Genomic DNA, 14,668 nt, shown 5'->3' with positions numbered 1-14,668 from the left:
TGCCATCCGCTTGTACCACTTCTGCACGCCGTCCTTCTCGATGCAGTAGAAGAACTCGTCTGGCTCCTTCCGATGGGCCCGGACTATCCCTGTGGTGACAACGCGGGGAGAGAGGGTGGGAGGTCTTGTATAGACAGCAACAGCGAAGGACCCAACAGAATGAATGGGGGTGGGGGGGGGGGGGAGCTCCCCACTCTCCCTCTACCCCAACCCCCAACCCATTCATAGAAAACATAGAAAACAGGTGCAGGAGGAGGCCATTCGGCCCTTCGAGCCAGCACCGCCATTCATTGTGATCATGGCTGATCGTCCCCTATCAATAACCCGTGCCTGCCTTCTCCCCATATCCCTTGACTCCACCAGCCCCTAGAGCTCTATCCAATTCTCTCTTAAATCCATCCAGTGATTTGGCCTCCACTGCCCTCTGTGGCAGGGAATTCCACAAATTCACAACTCTCTGGGTGAAAAAGTTCAGTCTTAAATGACCTCCCCTTTATTCTAAGACTGTGGCCCCTGGTTCTGGACTCGCCCAACATTGGGAACATTTTTCCTGCATCTAGCTTGTCCCAGTCCTTTTATAATTTTATATGTTTCTATAAGATCCCCCTCATCCTTCTAAACTCCAGTGAATACAAGCCTAGTCTTTTCAATCTTTCCTCATATGACAGTCCCGCCATCCCAGGGATCAATCTCGTGAACCTACGCTGCACTGCCTCAATCACAAGGATGTCCTTCCTCAAATTAGGAGACCAGGAGACGCGTACCTGCGCTGAAGTACTCGTCATCAGAGAGCGCTGTGACCTCGGTCTGCACGGGGATGGGGTCACACAGCAGGATGTCCTTGCCCATGACCTCGCACTCGTACCCGTCGTCGAACAGGACCTTGTACTTGCCGTCGCCCGAGTCCCTGGTGATGGTCCCCGAGTAGAAGTAGCCGTTGGACGACCACTTGGCCACCACGCGCAGACCCACGAAGCTGCTGGCCGCCGCCGCTGGTGCCGGGGCCGGGGTCCGGGGGTCCGGGAGGGGCGGCGATGCGGGTGGGGGGGCCAGCTCGGGCGAGGCCGGGCGGGGCGGGGGGGCCCCGAGGGGGGCACGGTCGGGGGGGCGGGCAGCAATGCGGGTGAAGCGGTCCTCGTCTGGGGAGGGGGTGGTGGAACAGTCATCTGCACGGGCACGTGGTAGAGGGGGCATCATCTCCCTGAGGGGGGGGGGGGAAGAGAGGGAGGGGGGGGGAGGGGATAGAGGAGGAGAGGGGGGGGGGGAGGAGAAGGTAAGAGGTGGTGAGAGGAGAGGAGGGGAGAGAGAGAAGGTGATTTGGACGGGAGTGGAGGGTGGGGAGGGGAGGTAGAAAGAGAGATGGGGCAAGGCAAGGGGAGGAAAGAGGGGACAGATAGGGATGGGGGTGGGATGAGTGCGGGGAGAGAGAGGGATCGGGTGGTGGGGTAAGGATGGTAGAAAAAGCATAAAGGAATGAATGAATCTGAACTGTTTCTCCCTTCCCTCTCCCCTCCTCCCCCACAGCCACTGACTGTACATCAGCCCCCCTTCTCCCCCCCCCCTCTCACCCCGCGCTCCTCAGAGGCACCACCCTGGGCGGGGCGGGTGACTTGGGTGACATTCCAGCTCCATGGGACGGGGCGAAATGTGTGGGAAGGAACTGCAGATGCTGGATTAAACCAAAGATAGACACAGAATGCTGGAGTATCAGGGCAGCATCTCCGGAGAGAAGGAATGGGTGACACAGAAACATAGAAATTAGGTGCAGGAGTAGGCCCTTCGGCCCACCGAGTGCGCGCCGACCAGCGATCCCTGCACACTAACACTATCCTACACACTCTAGGGAGGATTTACACTCATGCCAAGCCAGTTAACCTCTAGTACGCCCTTTGGAGTGTGGGAGGAAACTGCGGGTCTCAGGAGTCGTACTGACAAGCGCCCGTAGTCGGGATCGAACCTGGGTCTCAGGAGCGTGAAGCAGCAACTCTACTGCTGCCGCCCTGGGACAACTGAAGACTCACCTCCCGAGGGAGGCTCTGATCGGAGGCCGCCCCCTCTTGCCCCTGCCTCGGGGAGCTGGGCTTCTCGGCAACGGCCTGGTGGTCAGCGAAGCCTCATCGCTCTCCGCAACGCCGGTGAGCGGGTGCTTGATTGGCGACCAGTTGTGGGGCCCGACCCTCCGAGGACTGACGTTGCAACACACAACAAAAACAAAACAGTGAATGGCCCGGATAGAGCGGACGCGGAGGGGGGGGGGAGGATGTTTCCACTAGTGGGAGAGTCTAGGACCAGAGGGCACAGCCTCAGAATTAAAGGACATTCCTTTCAGAAGGAGATGAGGAGGAGTTTCTTTACTCAGAGGGTGGTGAATCTGTGGGATTCATTGGGGGCCAAGTCGATGGATATTTTTGATCGATAGATTCTTGATCGATCGGGGTGTCAGGGACAGGTGTTGCATCTTCTGCGGGTGCAGGGAAAAGTACCTGGGGAGGGGGTGGTTTGGGTGGGAAGGGAGTGGTGGAATGGTTGAATGGTGAGAGGGGGGGTGAATCAAGAGGCTTGAACATGCCCTGTTCCATCAGCACTTGAATTAAAGGGGCCGCATGTGTCCAAATTAAAGGGGGCGGGGTGGTCGACGTGCGGGCCCCACCTGAGTTTGCTCTGCGAGCCTCTGCCCACGGGCATGGCGAACTCTCGTGGGTCGGGGCCTCCGTTCCTGCCCCTCGCCGCGCCAGTGACCCGGCTGCGCTCCTGCTGCACGGTTGCCCCTGCGTTGCCGCTGCTGCCACTGCCGCCGCTGCTGTGGGCCAGTGAGGACAGGCTGCTGGAGACACGCAGCAAGCTGCAGGCCTTGGACGACATCGAGCTCACGTCCGCCAGGTCTCCCGACGACAGGGAACCGGCAGCTCGCGACGGAGACACCTCACCCTCAAACTCCTGCTCCTCACGCACTGGACCCTCACGCTCCTGTGAACACACACACACGGTTACACACACGGTTACACACACACACACAGTTACACACACGCACAGATACACACACACACACACGGATACACACACACACACACGGATACACACACACACACGGATACACACACACACACACACACAGATACACACAAACAGATACACAGTTACACACACGCACGGATACACGCACACACACACGGATACACGCACACACACACACAGTTACACACACAGTTACACACACAGATACACACACACACGGATACACGCACACACACACAGTTACACACACACACAGATACACACACACGGATACACGCACACACACACACGGATACACACACACACACACAGTTACACACACACACACAGTTACACACACACACACACACACAGATACACACACACACACATATACAGTCACACACATGCAGACACACAGTTACACACACACAATTACACACACACAATTACACACACACACACACACATAGTTACACACACACGCAGACACACACAGTGGGTCAGGTACGTGTACACACTGGCGCTGGGGGGCACTCTCACACCGCCCCAACACCCAACCCAACCAGACCACACCATAGCCCACTCTCCCACCTTACCCCCGCCACAGGTCCCAGCACCTGCCGCCCTCAACCCCCTCTCACACCCACCCCTCCCTCTCAGACCCCCCGTCCCTCAAACGCCCCCCCCCCCCCCCACACACCCCCCCCTCACCTCAGACACCTTGCGCTCCACTTCCTTGCCGTCCACATAGAAGACGTCGGTGATGAGCCGGGTCACCACGGTCCGCACCTCCCTGATGGTCCGCACCCGCCGGTGAAGGTGCCGGCCCCCGGGCAACGGCGGCAGCTCCGTGTCCTCCTCCCCCTGGGGAAGCAACGGGGACGGGGACGGTGGGGAAGAGGGAACAGCGACGATCAGAGGCTTAATGAACCCAAAGTTCACAGGTCATTGCAGGATAATTAGGCCATTCGGCCCATCATGGGCTGATCTATCTCTTCCTCCTAACCCTATTCTCCCACTAACCCCCGACTAAACCCGCACTAATCAAGACCTTGTCCATCTCTGCTTGAAGAATACACATTGGCTTGTGGACGATCAGCCATGATCACAATGAATGGCAGTGCTGGCTTGAAGGGCCGAATGGCCTCCTCCTGCACCTATTAAATTAAATTTCTTTCTTTATTTATATAGCACATTTTTAGTCAACTTGCATTGACCCCAAAGTGCTTCACATAATTACATCCACACACACAGGCAAAGGTGGGTGAAGTGTCTTGCCCAAGGACACAACGACAGTATGCACTCCAAGCGGGATTCGAACCGGCTACCTTCCGGTTGCCAGCCGAACACTTAGCCCATTGTGCCATCTGTCGTCCCTATGTTTCTATGTCCCTAGTGTGTGTGGGATAGCGTTAGTGTACGGGGTGATTGCTGGTTGGGATGGACCAGGTGGGCCAAAGGGCCTCAATGTGTGGCTCACTCCGTTGTTATGAGGTAACTTGGTCCCGTTTACCCTCGATGGTCGCTATATATCGGCAGGGGGGGGGGGGGGAGAGGGGTACGGTGTGGTCCCCAATACCTGGCTGTGCAGCGACTCCGTGTCCCGATCCCCCGGCCCCCGGCCCGCGTGGTAGGACGTGCTCCTGGAGCGCATCTGGGGCTTGCCGTGAGCGTCTTCGGTCTGGACCACCGCGTCACGGGACAGGAGCTCGGTGCTGCCTCCCCGGGCCGAGCTACCGCTCGTGCCGCCAATACCGCTGCCGACGCCGGTCTGGGTGCCCGTGTGTACGAGCGGCTGGACCACGGGAGCCCAGCGCCGCCCGTCCCTGTCCGCCGGGTTCACGCCCACGGCCGAGACGAGCGGCGTCTCCGTCTGCCTCCCCGGAGACGCCGTTCCCTTCGCTCTGCCGGCTGGTAGCTCCTGGCTGCACAGATCCAACTCCATCACCTCCTAGACAGACACAAAATGCTGGAGTCACTCAGCGGGACAGGCAGCATCTCCGGGGAGAAGGAATGGGTGACGTTTCGGGTCGAGACTGATTCAGGGGATAGCAACGATAGAGATATGGAAGGGGTGAGTGTGAAACAGACAGATCAAAGCAGGTGATGATCAGTAAATGTAGAAGGGTTCATTGTTACCCGAGGGGAAGGTGACAACGAGGCTGACAGACTAATATTTAATCAGGAGGACGGTGGAACTAGTCGAAGAACTAGGATGGGGGATGGGCAGAGAAGGTTACTTGAAGTTAGAGAAGTCAATGTTCATACTGCGGGGTGTAAGCTTGGGACGACAGATGGTGCAATGTGCTAAGTGTCCGGCTGGCAACCGGAAGGTAGCCGGTTCGAATCCCGCTTGGAGTGCATACTGTCGTTGTGTCCTTGGGCAAGACACTTCACCCACCTTTGCCTGTGTGTGAATGTGTGTGAGTGATTGGTGGTGGTCGGAGGGGCCGTAGGCGCAGATTGGCAGCCACGCTTCCGTCAGTCTGCCCCAGGGGAGCTGTGGCTACAGAAGTAGCTTACCACCACCGAGTGTGACTGAGGAGTGAATGAATAATGCGATGTAAAGCGCCTTGAGTATTAGAAAGGCGCTATATAAATCCCATCCATTATTCATTATTAAGCTGCCCAAGCAAACTATGAGGTGCTGTTCCTCCAATTTGCGCTGGGCCTCACTCTGACAATGGAGGAGACCCAGGACAGAAAGGAGTTAAAGTGTTTGGCAACCGGGAGATCAGGTAGGTTTAGGCGGACCGAGCGGAGGTGTTCAGCGAGACGATCGCCGAGCCTGCGCTTGGTCTCGCCGATGTACAGGAGTCGACACCTGGAGCAGCGGATACAGTAGGCGAGGTTGGAGGAGGCGCAAGTGAACAGCTGCCTCACTGTCGGGGGTCCCTGGACGGAGTCAGGGGGGGGGGGGGCAGGTACAGGGATAGGTGTTGCATCTCCTGGCGGTTGCAGGGGAAAGTAGCTGGGGTTTGGGTGGGAAGGGACGAGTTGACCGGGGGATGTGGCAGAGGGAACGGTCTCGGTGGATAAGGGGTGGAGATGGGCAGACGCGGCTAGTGGCGGGATCCCGGGGATGGAGGTGGGGGGCAGAGGGCGCAGAGGGGGCAGAGGAGAGAGGGGGCAATTCTGTGCTGGCCCATCACCTCATCCTCGCTCTCCTCCGGACTCCTGGTCGAAGCCTTGCTGGTGCTGGGGTCGGGCATGGATTCCTCTGGAGTCTCGCTGACCTCCTCATCCTCCTCTGGCGGAGACTGGCTCATCGGGAATCGACGCTGGGTGTGTTGCTTAGCCCGCTGGTGCCGCTGCCAATTCACCCTCTCCTCGCAAACCTCCTCGGACTCCCCCTCTGAGCTCGGGAGGCTGCAAGACCCGCTGTTATTTATTTACACTAATATTCACAAAACGAATACCAATACTCCACCGCCACCAAATACAAAGTCACCAAAAATTGTTGGCACTAAAAATTAAATTATTATTGAAACATATAAGATTGTGAAGGTTTGGACACGCTAGAGGCAGGAAACATGTTCCCCATGTTGGGGGAGTCCAGAACTGATTGGGGACGATCAGCCATGATCACATTGAATGGCGGTGCTGGCTCGAAGGGCTGAATAGCCTACTACTGCACCTATTGTCTAATGCCCTATGTTGGGGGAGTCCAGAACCAGGGTCCACACAGTTTAAGAATAAGGAGTAAGCCATTTAGAACGGAGACGAGGAAACACTTTTTCTCACAGAGAGTTGTGAGTGTGGAATTCTCTGCCTCAGAGGGCGGTGGAGGCCGGTTCTCTAGATATTATCAAGAGAGAGCTAGATAGGGCTCTTAAAGATAGCGGAGTCAGGGGACATGGGGAGAAGGCAGGAACGGGGTACTGATTGGGGATAATCAGCCATGATCACAATGAATGGTGGTGCTGGCTCGAAGGGCCGAATGGCCTACTCCTGCACCTATTGTGTATTGTCCATGCTGCTGGGGAAACGATCACAAACAGCCATCAATGGAGGTAGAGAGATCCCATCCCATAGCAGGCTTCCGGTACCTTTGAACTCCTCCCAGACGTCCTGACCTCTCTTGGGTCCCGGCAAAACGGATCATCGGGCAAGGCTCGGGAAACAAGTGTGTCGGAAACCGGTGCTGGGCCTGTCCCATCGATCCGAACTCATGTGCGGTAGGTAGAGCAAAGGGGAAGATACACTTTGGACGACAGCGAAACAGCGCGGAAACAGGCCCTTCGGCCCACCGTTGCCGCGCCGACCAGCGGCGCTCGTACACCGACACCGTATTACACACGTTACAAATCTTCACTCCCAAGCCAAATAGCCGACAAACCTGCACGTCTTTGGAGCGTGGGAGGAAACCCGGAGCAAACCCGGAGAAAACACACGCTGATCACGGGGAGGACGTACAAACTCCGTACAGTCAGCGCCCGTAGTCGGGATCGAACCCGGGTCTCTGGTACTCTAGGGCAGCAACTCTACCCCTGGGCCACCGTACTGCCCCTACCGAGCGGTGAATATAGTTCTCAGCATTGTAGCGCACCAGTTCCAGAGACCAAGTCCAATATTTGTCCAATAAAGTTGGGAAAAGGGGAAGTACAACGGGATTTGGGGGTCCTTGTGCATCAGTCAATGAAAGTAAGCATGCAGGTACAGCAGGCAGTGAAGAAAGCGAATGGCATGTTGGCCTTTATAATAAGAGGGATCGAATATAGGAGCAAAGAGGTCCCTCTGCAGTTGTACAGAGCCCTAGTGAGACCACACCTGGAGTATTGTGTGCTGTTTTGGTCCCCTAATTTGAGGAAGGACATTCTTGCTATTGAGGGAGTGCAGCGTAGGTTTACAAGGTTAATTCCCAGGATGGCGGGACTGTCATATGCTGAGAGAATGGAGCAGCTGGGCTTGTACACTCTGGAGTTTAGAAGGATGAGAGGATATCTCATTGAAACATACAAGATTGTTAAGGGCTTGGACACGCTAGAGGCAGGAAACATGTTCCCGATGTTGGGGGGAGTCCAGAACCAGGGGCCACACAGTTTAAGAATAAGGAGCAAGCCATTTAGAACGGAGACGAGGAAACACTTTTTCTCACCGAGAGTGGAATTCTCTGCCTCAGAGGGCGGTGGAGGCAGGTTCTCTGGATGCTTTCAAGAGAGAGCTAGATAGGGCTCTTAAAAATAGCAGAGTCAGGGGATGTGGGGAGAAGGCAGGAACGGGGTACTGATTGGGGATGATCAGCCATGATCACATTGAATGGCGGTGCTGGCTCGAAGGGCTAAATGGCCTACTCCTGCACCTATTGTCTATTGGCAATGGAGTAGAGGTGAATCTTGTAGTAGCGCAGCTTTGTAGATAAAATTATAAGAGGCATTGATGGGGTAGAGAGACGGAACCTTTCCCCCAGGGTAGAAATGTCCGACACTTCCTGGCATAGCTATAAAAGGCCTGTTTCCATGAAAATTGGCTCGATTGGTTTGAATGAATGAATGTATAGGTTTATTGGCCAAGTATTCACATACAAGGAATTTGCCTTGGTGCTCCGCCCACAAGTGACAATATGACATACAGTGACAGTTAGGAATGACACATGAAACATGAACAAGGGCCTGTGTCGTAAACAGTTTATAAAGGAAGTTACCGAAACAGGGCCGTGGGTTCCCCCGGTTCTCTCGCCTCCGTCTCACGCCGAGCCTCGCACACACGACTGAACACCGAGCGGCTCTTCACAGCACTGCGGACAAACAGATGGCCGAGCGTTAGACCCTCCAGACACCCCCCGGATCCTCCCCCCCCCCTCAGCCGTCCTCGTTGCCGAGTGCCGGGGCAGCAAGGGCGAAGGCAACAGGATTAACCACCTCATCAGGAAGGCTGGCTCCGTTGGATTCACGGGAGGTTGGTCTTGGAGGGGAGGAAGCACCTCAAACTGCGGAGCTTCCTGGACAATGCAACACCACACCCCCTCCATGACACACTAGTCAACCTGAGGATCACCTTCAGCAACAGTGTTCAAGAAGGAACTGCAGATGCTGGAAGATCGAAGGTACACAAAAATGCTGGAGGAACTCAGCGGGTGCAGCAGCATCTATGGAGCGAAGGAAATAGGCGACGTTTCGGGCCGAAAGCCAAAGGAAATAGGCAACGTTTCGGGTCGAAACCCAAAGGGTTTCGGGACGAAACGTTGCCTATTTCCTTCGCTCCATAGATGCTGCTGCACCCGCTGAGTTTCTCCAGCATTTTTGTGTACCTTAAGCAACAGAATGGTTCCACCAAGATGCTGCACGGAACGCCACAGGAGATCCTTCTTCCCTGTGGCTATCAAACCGGTACATCTCCTCCCCCTTCTGTCGTGGGGTAGACCGAGACTGGACCCCCCCCCCCCCCCCCCTCACCTCAATCTTTGCACATCCCCAATCCTTTCCACTTTAATTTCATGTTTCACGTATCTTGTTTATCCCAGTTTGGACCAATGTACCACTTGGAAGGGTTTGAAGGGTTCCTGGCCAAATGCAGGCAAACGGGACTAGCCCAGAATGCCAATGGGTCAGCATGGACAAAGTGGGCCAAAGGGCTGTACGACTCTATAAGTCATCAAGTCTACTCCGCCATTCAATCGTGGCTGATCTATCTCTCCCCCTCTCGATCCCATTCTCCTGCCCTCTCCCCATAATCCCTGACACCCGTACCAATCAAAAATCTATCTATCTCTGCCTTAAGAATATCCACTGACTTGGCCTCCACAGCCTTCGGTGGCAAAGAATTCCACAGATTCACCACCCTTTGAATAAAGAAATTCCTCCTTCCGAAAGGAACGTCCTTTAATTCTGAGGCTGTGACCTCGGGTCCTAGACTCTCCGACTAGTGGAAACATCCTCTCCGCAACCACTCTATTCAAGCCTTTCACGATTCGGTACGTTTCAATGAGGTGTGTCCCCCCCCTCATCCTTCTAAACTCCAGCGAGTAGAGGCCCCAGTGCCGACAAGCGTTCATATCGAGCAAAGTCTGAGGGTAGATGATAGGTCAGGACCGCTCTCGAGTTGGTGATAGGAAGGCCCAGTTAGCTTAGATGGGGGCATCCTGGTCGGCATGGACAGGTTGGGCCAAAGGGCCTGCTCCCCTGGTTCAGAAACGTTTACGCCGCAACGATTACGCGCTCAAAACAAATCAGAGAGGATCGGCGGCAAATCCGAGTCTCCGGGGGCGACAGATGTGGGGAGATGAGAGGGAGAGGCCATTGTTCCTGGGAGAGAGGGATCACACACACACACACACACACGGTTACCTGGCAACTGCAACAGCCTCCGAGGCAGACGTGGACTCCCCTGGCAACACAGGCTCTGTGGGGAAGAACAAGGGGGGGTCAGTGAGGCAAACAATACCATGAATCAGAAATTAAACACTGACTCATGTCCTTGGTATGAGAATCAGCGGGGGGGGGGGGGGAGAGAAGAGAGGTAGGGGGGACAGAGAAGAGAGGGGGGGGCAGAGAAGAGAGGGGGGGGCAGAGAAGAGAGGGGGGGGCAGAGAAGAGAGGGGGAGGCAGAGAAGAGAGGGGGGGGCAGAGAAGAGAGGAGGGGGGCAGAGAAGAGAGGTAGGGGGGACAGAGAAGAGAGGGAGGGGGTGAAAAGAGCGCAGGGGACGAGGGGGGGTAATTTGTTGGACAGGGTGCGGAGGGAGCAGAGGAAGAGGGAGGGGAGGGGGGGGGGAGAGACGAGCGTGGACCAGAGAAGGAGGGAGGCGTGGAGTAGAGTGTGGGGGGGTAGGAGAGGTGGGCAGAGGTGAGAAGGGGGTGAGAAGGAGGGAGGGGGCAGAGGAGAGAGGGAGGGTGGGACAGGACAAAATTCCCCACAGCAGGGAATTGAAACCACCTTCAGCGCTGAGGTCCCACCACCAGTAGAAGGTGCCAATATCCAAAACCCACCCTGTTTTAGGGACACGAGGAATTGCAGATGCTGGTTCACAAAATAAAAGACGCATAGTGCTGGAGTAACTCAGGGGGTCAGGCATCATCGATGGGGAACATGGATGGGTGACGTTTCGAGTCGGGTTTGAAGATCGGCCCCGGCCTACCCATGTTCTCCAGAGATGCTGCCTGACTCGCTGAGTTACTCCAGCACACTGTGTCCACCCTGTACCTGTGTGGGGAAGTACCCTGGTAGTTGCACCGATGCATGGTTATTGCGCTCATGAATGCGAGAAGACACGCGCATGTTTCAACGCGAAGGCGGGTGTCAAAGCAGACACACCCTTGCAGGGTCAATAGACAATAGACAATAGGTGCAGGAGTAGGTCATTCGAGCCAGCACCGCCATTCAATGTGATCATGGCTGATCATCCCCAATCAGTACCCCGTTCCTGCCTTCTCCACATATCCCGACTCCCCTATTTTTAAAGAGTCCCAACCCGAAACATCACCTATCCAGTCTGAAGAAGGGTCTCGACCCGAAACGTCGCCCATTCCTTCTCTCCAGGGATGCTGCCTCACCCGCTGAGTTACTCCAGCATGTTGTGTCTACCTTTGATTTTACCAGCATCTGCAGTTCCTTCTTACACATCACTTATCCATGTTCTCCAGAGATGCTGCCCCTGACCTACTGAATTACATTGTGTGTAGACATAAATTCTGGAGAAATTCAGCGGGTGAGACAGCATCTATGGAGCGAAGGAAATAGGCAACGTTTCGGGTCGAAACCCTTCTTCAGACTGATGTGAGGGGGGGGGGGCGGGAAGAAGAAAGGAAGAGGAGGAGCCAGTGGGCTGAGGGAGAGCTGAGAAGGGGAGGAGACAGTGAGGGCTATCAGAAATGGGAGTAGCCAATGTTTATGCCGCTGGGGTGCAGACTGCCCAAGCGGAATATGAGGTGCTGCTCCTCCAATTTGCGGTGGGCCTCACTCTGGCCATGGAGGAGGCCCTGGACAGAAAGGTCGGATTGGGAATGGGAGGGGGAGTTGAAGTGCTGAGCCACCGGGTGATCAGGTTGGTTATTGCGGACCGAGCGAAGGTTACATTGTGTCTATCTTTAGTGTAAACCAGCATTTGCATTTTCTTTTTATCACACTTTAGACTTTAGAGATACAGGCCCTTCGGCCGAACGAATCCACACCGACCAGCAATCACCCAGTACACTAACCAAAACACACAAGGGATCATTTTACATCTTACCAAGTTATCAGTCAATTAACCTACAAACCCACACATCTTTGGGATGTGGGAGGAAACCGGAGCACCCGGAGAAAACCCACGCGATCACGTGGAGAGCGTACAAACTCCGTACAGACAGCACCCGTAGTCAGGATCGAACCTGGGTCTCTGGCGCTGTGAGGCAGTAACTCTATTGTTGCACCACCGAGCCGTCCTTCAACACCCTCTGCACAGGCAGCAAAGCAGGGAGGCGTGGACTGTGGGACCGGTGATCAACAGCCACCCTGCGATGTACACCGCGCCTTGCCCGTGGGATAGAACATAGAAACATAGAAAATAGGTGCAGGAGTAGGCCATTCGGCCCTTCGAGCCTGCACCGCCATTCAATATGATCATGGCTGATCATCCAACTCAGTATCCCATCCCTGCCTTCTCTCCATACCCCCTGATCCCTTTAGCCACAAGGGCCACATCTAACTCCCTCTTAAATATAGCCAAGGAACTGTGGCCTCAACTATCTTCTGTGGCAGAGAATTCCACAGATTCACCACTCTCTGTGTGAAAAATGATTTTCTCATCTCGGTCCTAAAAGACTTCCCTCTTATCCTTAAACTGTGACCTCTAGTTCTGGACTTCCCCAACATCGGGAATAATCTCCCTGCATCTAGCCTGTCCAACCCCTTAAGAATTTTGTAAGTTTCTATAAGATCCCCCCTCAATCTTCTAAATTCTAGCGTGTACAAGCCGAGTCTATCCAGCCTTTCTTCATATGAAAGTCCTGCCATCCCAGGAATCAGTCTGGTGAACCTTCTCTGTACACCCTCTACGGCAAGAATGTCTTTCCTCAGGTTAGGAGACCAAAACTGTACGCAATACTCCAGGTGTGGTCTCACCAAGACCCTGTACAACTGCAGTAGAACCTCCCTGCTCTTATACACAAGGAGATAGAATCGCCTCGATGGGCGAATGGCCTTACTTTCCAGGCTGAAGAGGCCCGAGTGGTCTTCTTCCTCGGGAACGGGGGTCTCCAGCCCCATGCGCAGGCACAGCTTGCCATCGGCCAGGGAGCCCGGGCTCGGAGGGAGACGCTGGCTGCCGTCTGCTGTGACCCCGCTAGTTGTCATGGCGCTCCCTGGTGTCACTTCACCCGTCTCCGCGCCACGGCCTTCAGGCTCTGCAGGGCAAAGAGTCAAACCTCCGATTGAACCAACATTCGTGGACCGGACAATCCCACATAGTCACAGAGTTGTACAACTCAAGAGTACAAGTCTGAAGAAAGGTCTCGACACCCATACATAAAAAGTCTTCGCACCCACCACTCCACCTCCAGGCCCCTCAGATCGGCCGACTTGGGGCTGCTGAACATCCCGCGGTCTAGGCATAAGCTCAGGGGCGACCTCACCTTTGCGGTTGCAGCTCCTAGACTGTGGAACAGCATCAGAACTGCCCCCTCCATCGACTCTTTTAAGTCAAGACTAAAGGCTTATCTATATTCCCAAGCCTTTCCTAACGTCCTCTGAGTGAGGGCTATATGTATATATGTATGTAGTCTGTTTTGTTGTGCTATTCTTATAACAAATGTAATGCACTTTGGCCAACGAGAGTTGTTTTCTAAATGTGCTATATAAATAAATGTGACTTGACTGGACTTGATTCCTTCTCCCCAGAGATGCTGCCTGCCCTGCTTGAGTTTTGTGCCTATCTACGGTTTAACGCAACATAAAAAATCTTTCCACTGTACCTCGGTGCATGTGACAATAAACTAAACTAAATTAAATTTTTAATTTAATTTAATTTAATTTAAACTAAACTTAAGGGCCTGTCCCACTTTCACGACCTAATTCACCACCTCTGCCGAGTTTGCCCTGGACTCATACTCGCAGCATGGTCGTCACGAGGTCGTAGGTAGGCCGTGATGCTGGTTGTAGGCACTCGTGGCATCAAGTAGGTCGGGGCGTTTTTTTAAGCCTGATGAAAAATGTCCACGAGTAAAAAAGGTCGTGAATTAGGTCGTGAATGTGGGAACCAAACAATGCACGGGTCAATCTTGTGGAAAGCTTGAGAAAGAGGCAGGAAAAAGGCTAAGCGGGGTTGGAGAAGAGGATGAGGGGTTAGCAGACCAGCATGGAGCAGTTGGGCCGAATGGCCTGCAACCTCGGTGTGGGAATCGCGTGCAGACCTACCGATCGGGGTGCTATGGCGTGGGCCTTGCTTCAACTTGCCAACCAGGGGAGGGGTGGTGCTGCTGATGGTGTCGTCGTCCTTGGGTAGCGTGAAGTGGAACGGGACGTCTGGGGGAGTAAGGTGAAGGGGAGACACGCAGATCAACAAAGAACGAGACACTTTAGACTTACAGCAAAGAAAGCAGGCCCTTCGGCCCACCGAGCCCGCGCCGACCAGCGACCCACCCCGTACACCAAAGATCCTATAGCGAGCAAGATAGTCCACTCGACGAAAAAGACGTAGTACGGTCGTGGGTAATTTTCAGCCCCATTTCCGTAACCGGCTTCCGTCTCCGCACCAAAG

The 14,668-nt window shown here is 54.7% G+C and overlaps 1 protein-coding gene across 1 annotated transcript in view; it reads right to left on the bottom strand.

The window, feature by feature from the left end:
* Positions 1-16: 16 nt before the first annotated feature.
* Positions 17-14,668, bottom strand: part of tp53bp1 (tumor protein p53 binding protein 1) — a gene marked incomplete at its 3' end in the record, with an annotated part of 40,663 nt that continues 26,011 nt past the window's right edge. Inside the window, exons 12-22 of the mRNA XM_033017062.1 lie at positions 14,326-14,433; positions 13,119-13,316; positions 10,284-10,338; positions 8,642-8,734; positions 6,150-6,366; positions 4,577-4,948; positions 3,709-3,918; positions 2,651-2,967; positions 2,022-2,186; positions 765-1,201; positions 17-89 (exon numbers count right to left, since the gene is read on the bottom strand). Coding sequence (XP_032872953.1) covers positions 17-89; positions 765-1,201; positions 2,022-2,186; positions 2,651-2,967; positions 3,709-3,918; positions 4,577-4,948; positions 6,150-6,366; positions 8,642-8,734; positions 10,284-10,338; positions 13,119-13,316; positions 14,326-14,433 — 2,245 coding nt within the window. The remainder of the gene's footprint in view (positions 90-764; positions 1,202-2,021; positions 2,187-2,650; positions 2,968-3,708; positions 3,919-4,576; positions 4,949-6,149; positions 6,367-8,641; positions 8,735-10,283; positions 10,339-13,118; positions 13,317-14,325; positions 14,434-14,668) is intronic.

Source organism: Amblyraja radiata, unplaced genomic scaffold (genome assembly GCF_010909765.2).
Source record: "Amblyraja radiata isolate CabotCenter1 unplaced genomic scaffold, sAmbRad1.1.pri scaffold_860_ctg1, whole genome shotgun sequence".
NCBI lineage: Eukaryota > Metazoa > Chordata > Chondrichthyes > Rajiformes > Rajidae > Amblyraja > Amblyraja radiata.
The sequence above is the reverse complement of the archived record's forward strand: the minus strand, read 5'-3'. Positions and strand labels throughout refer to the sequence as shown.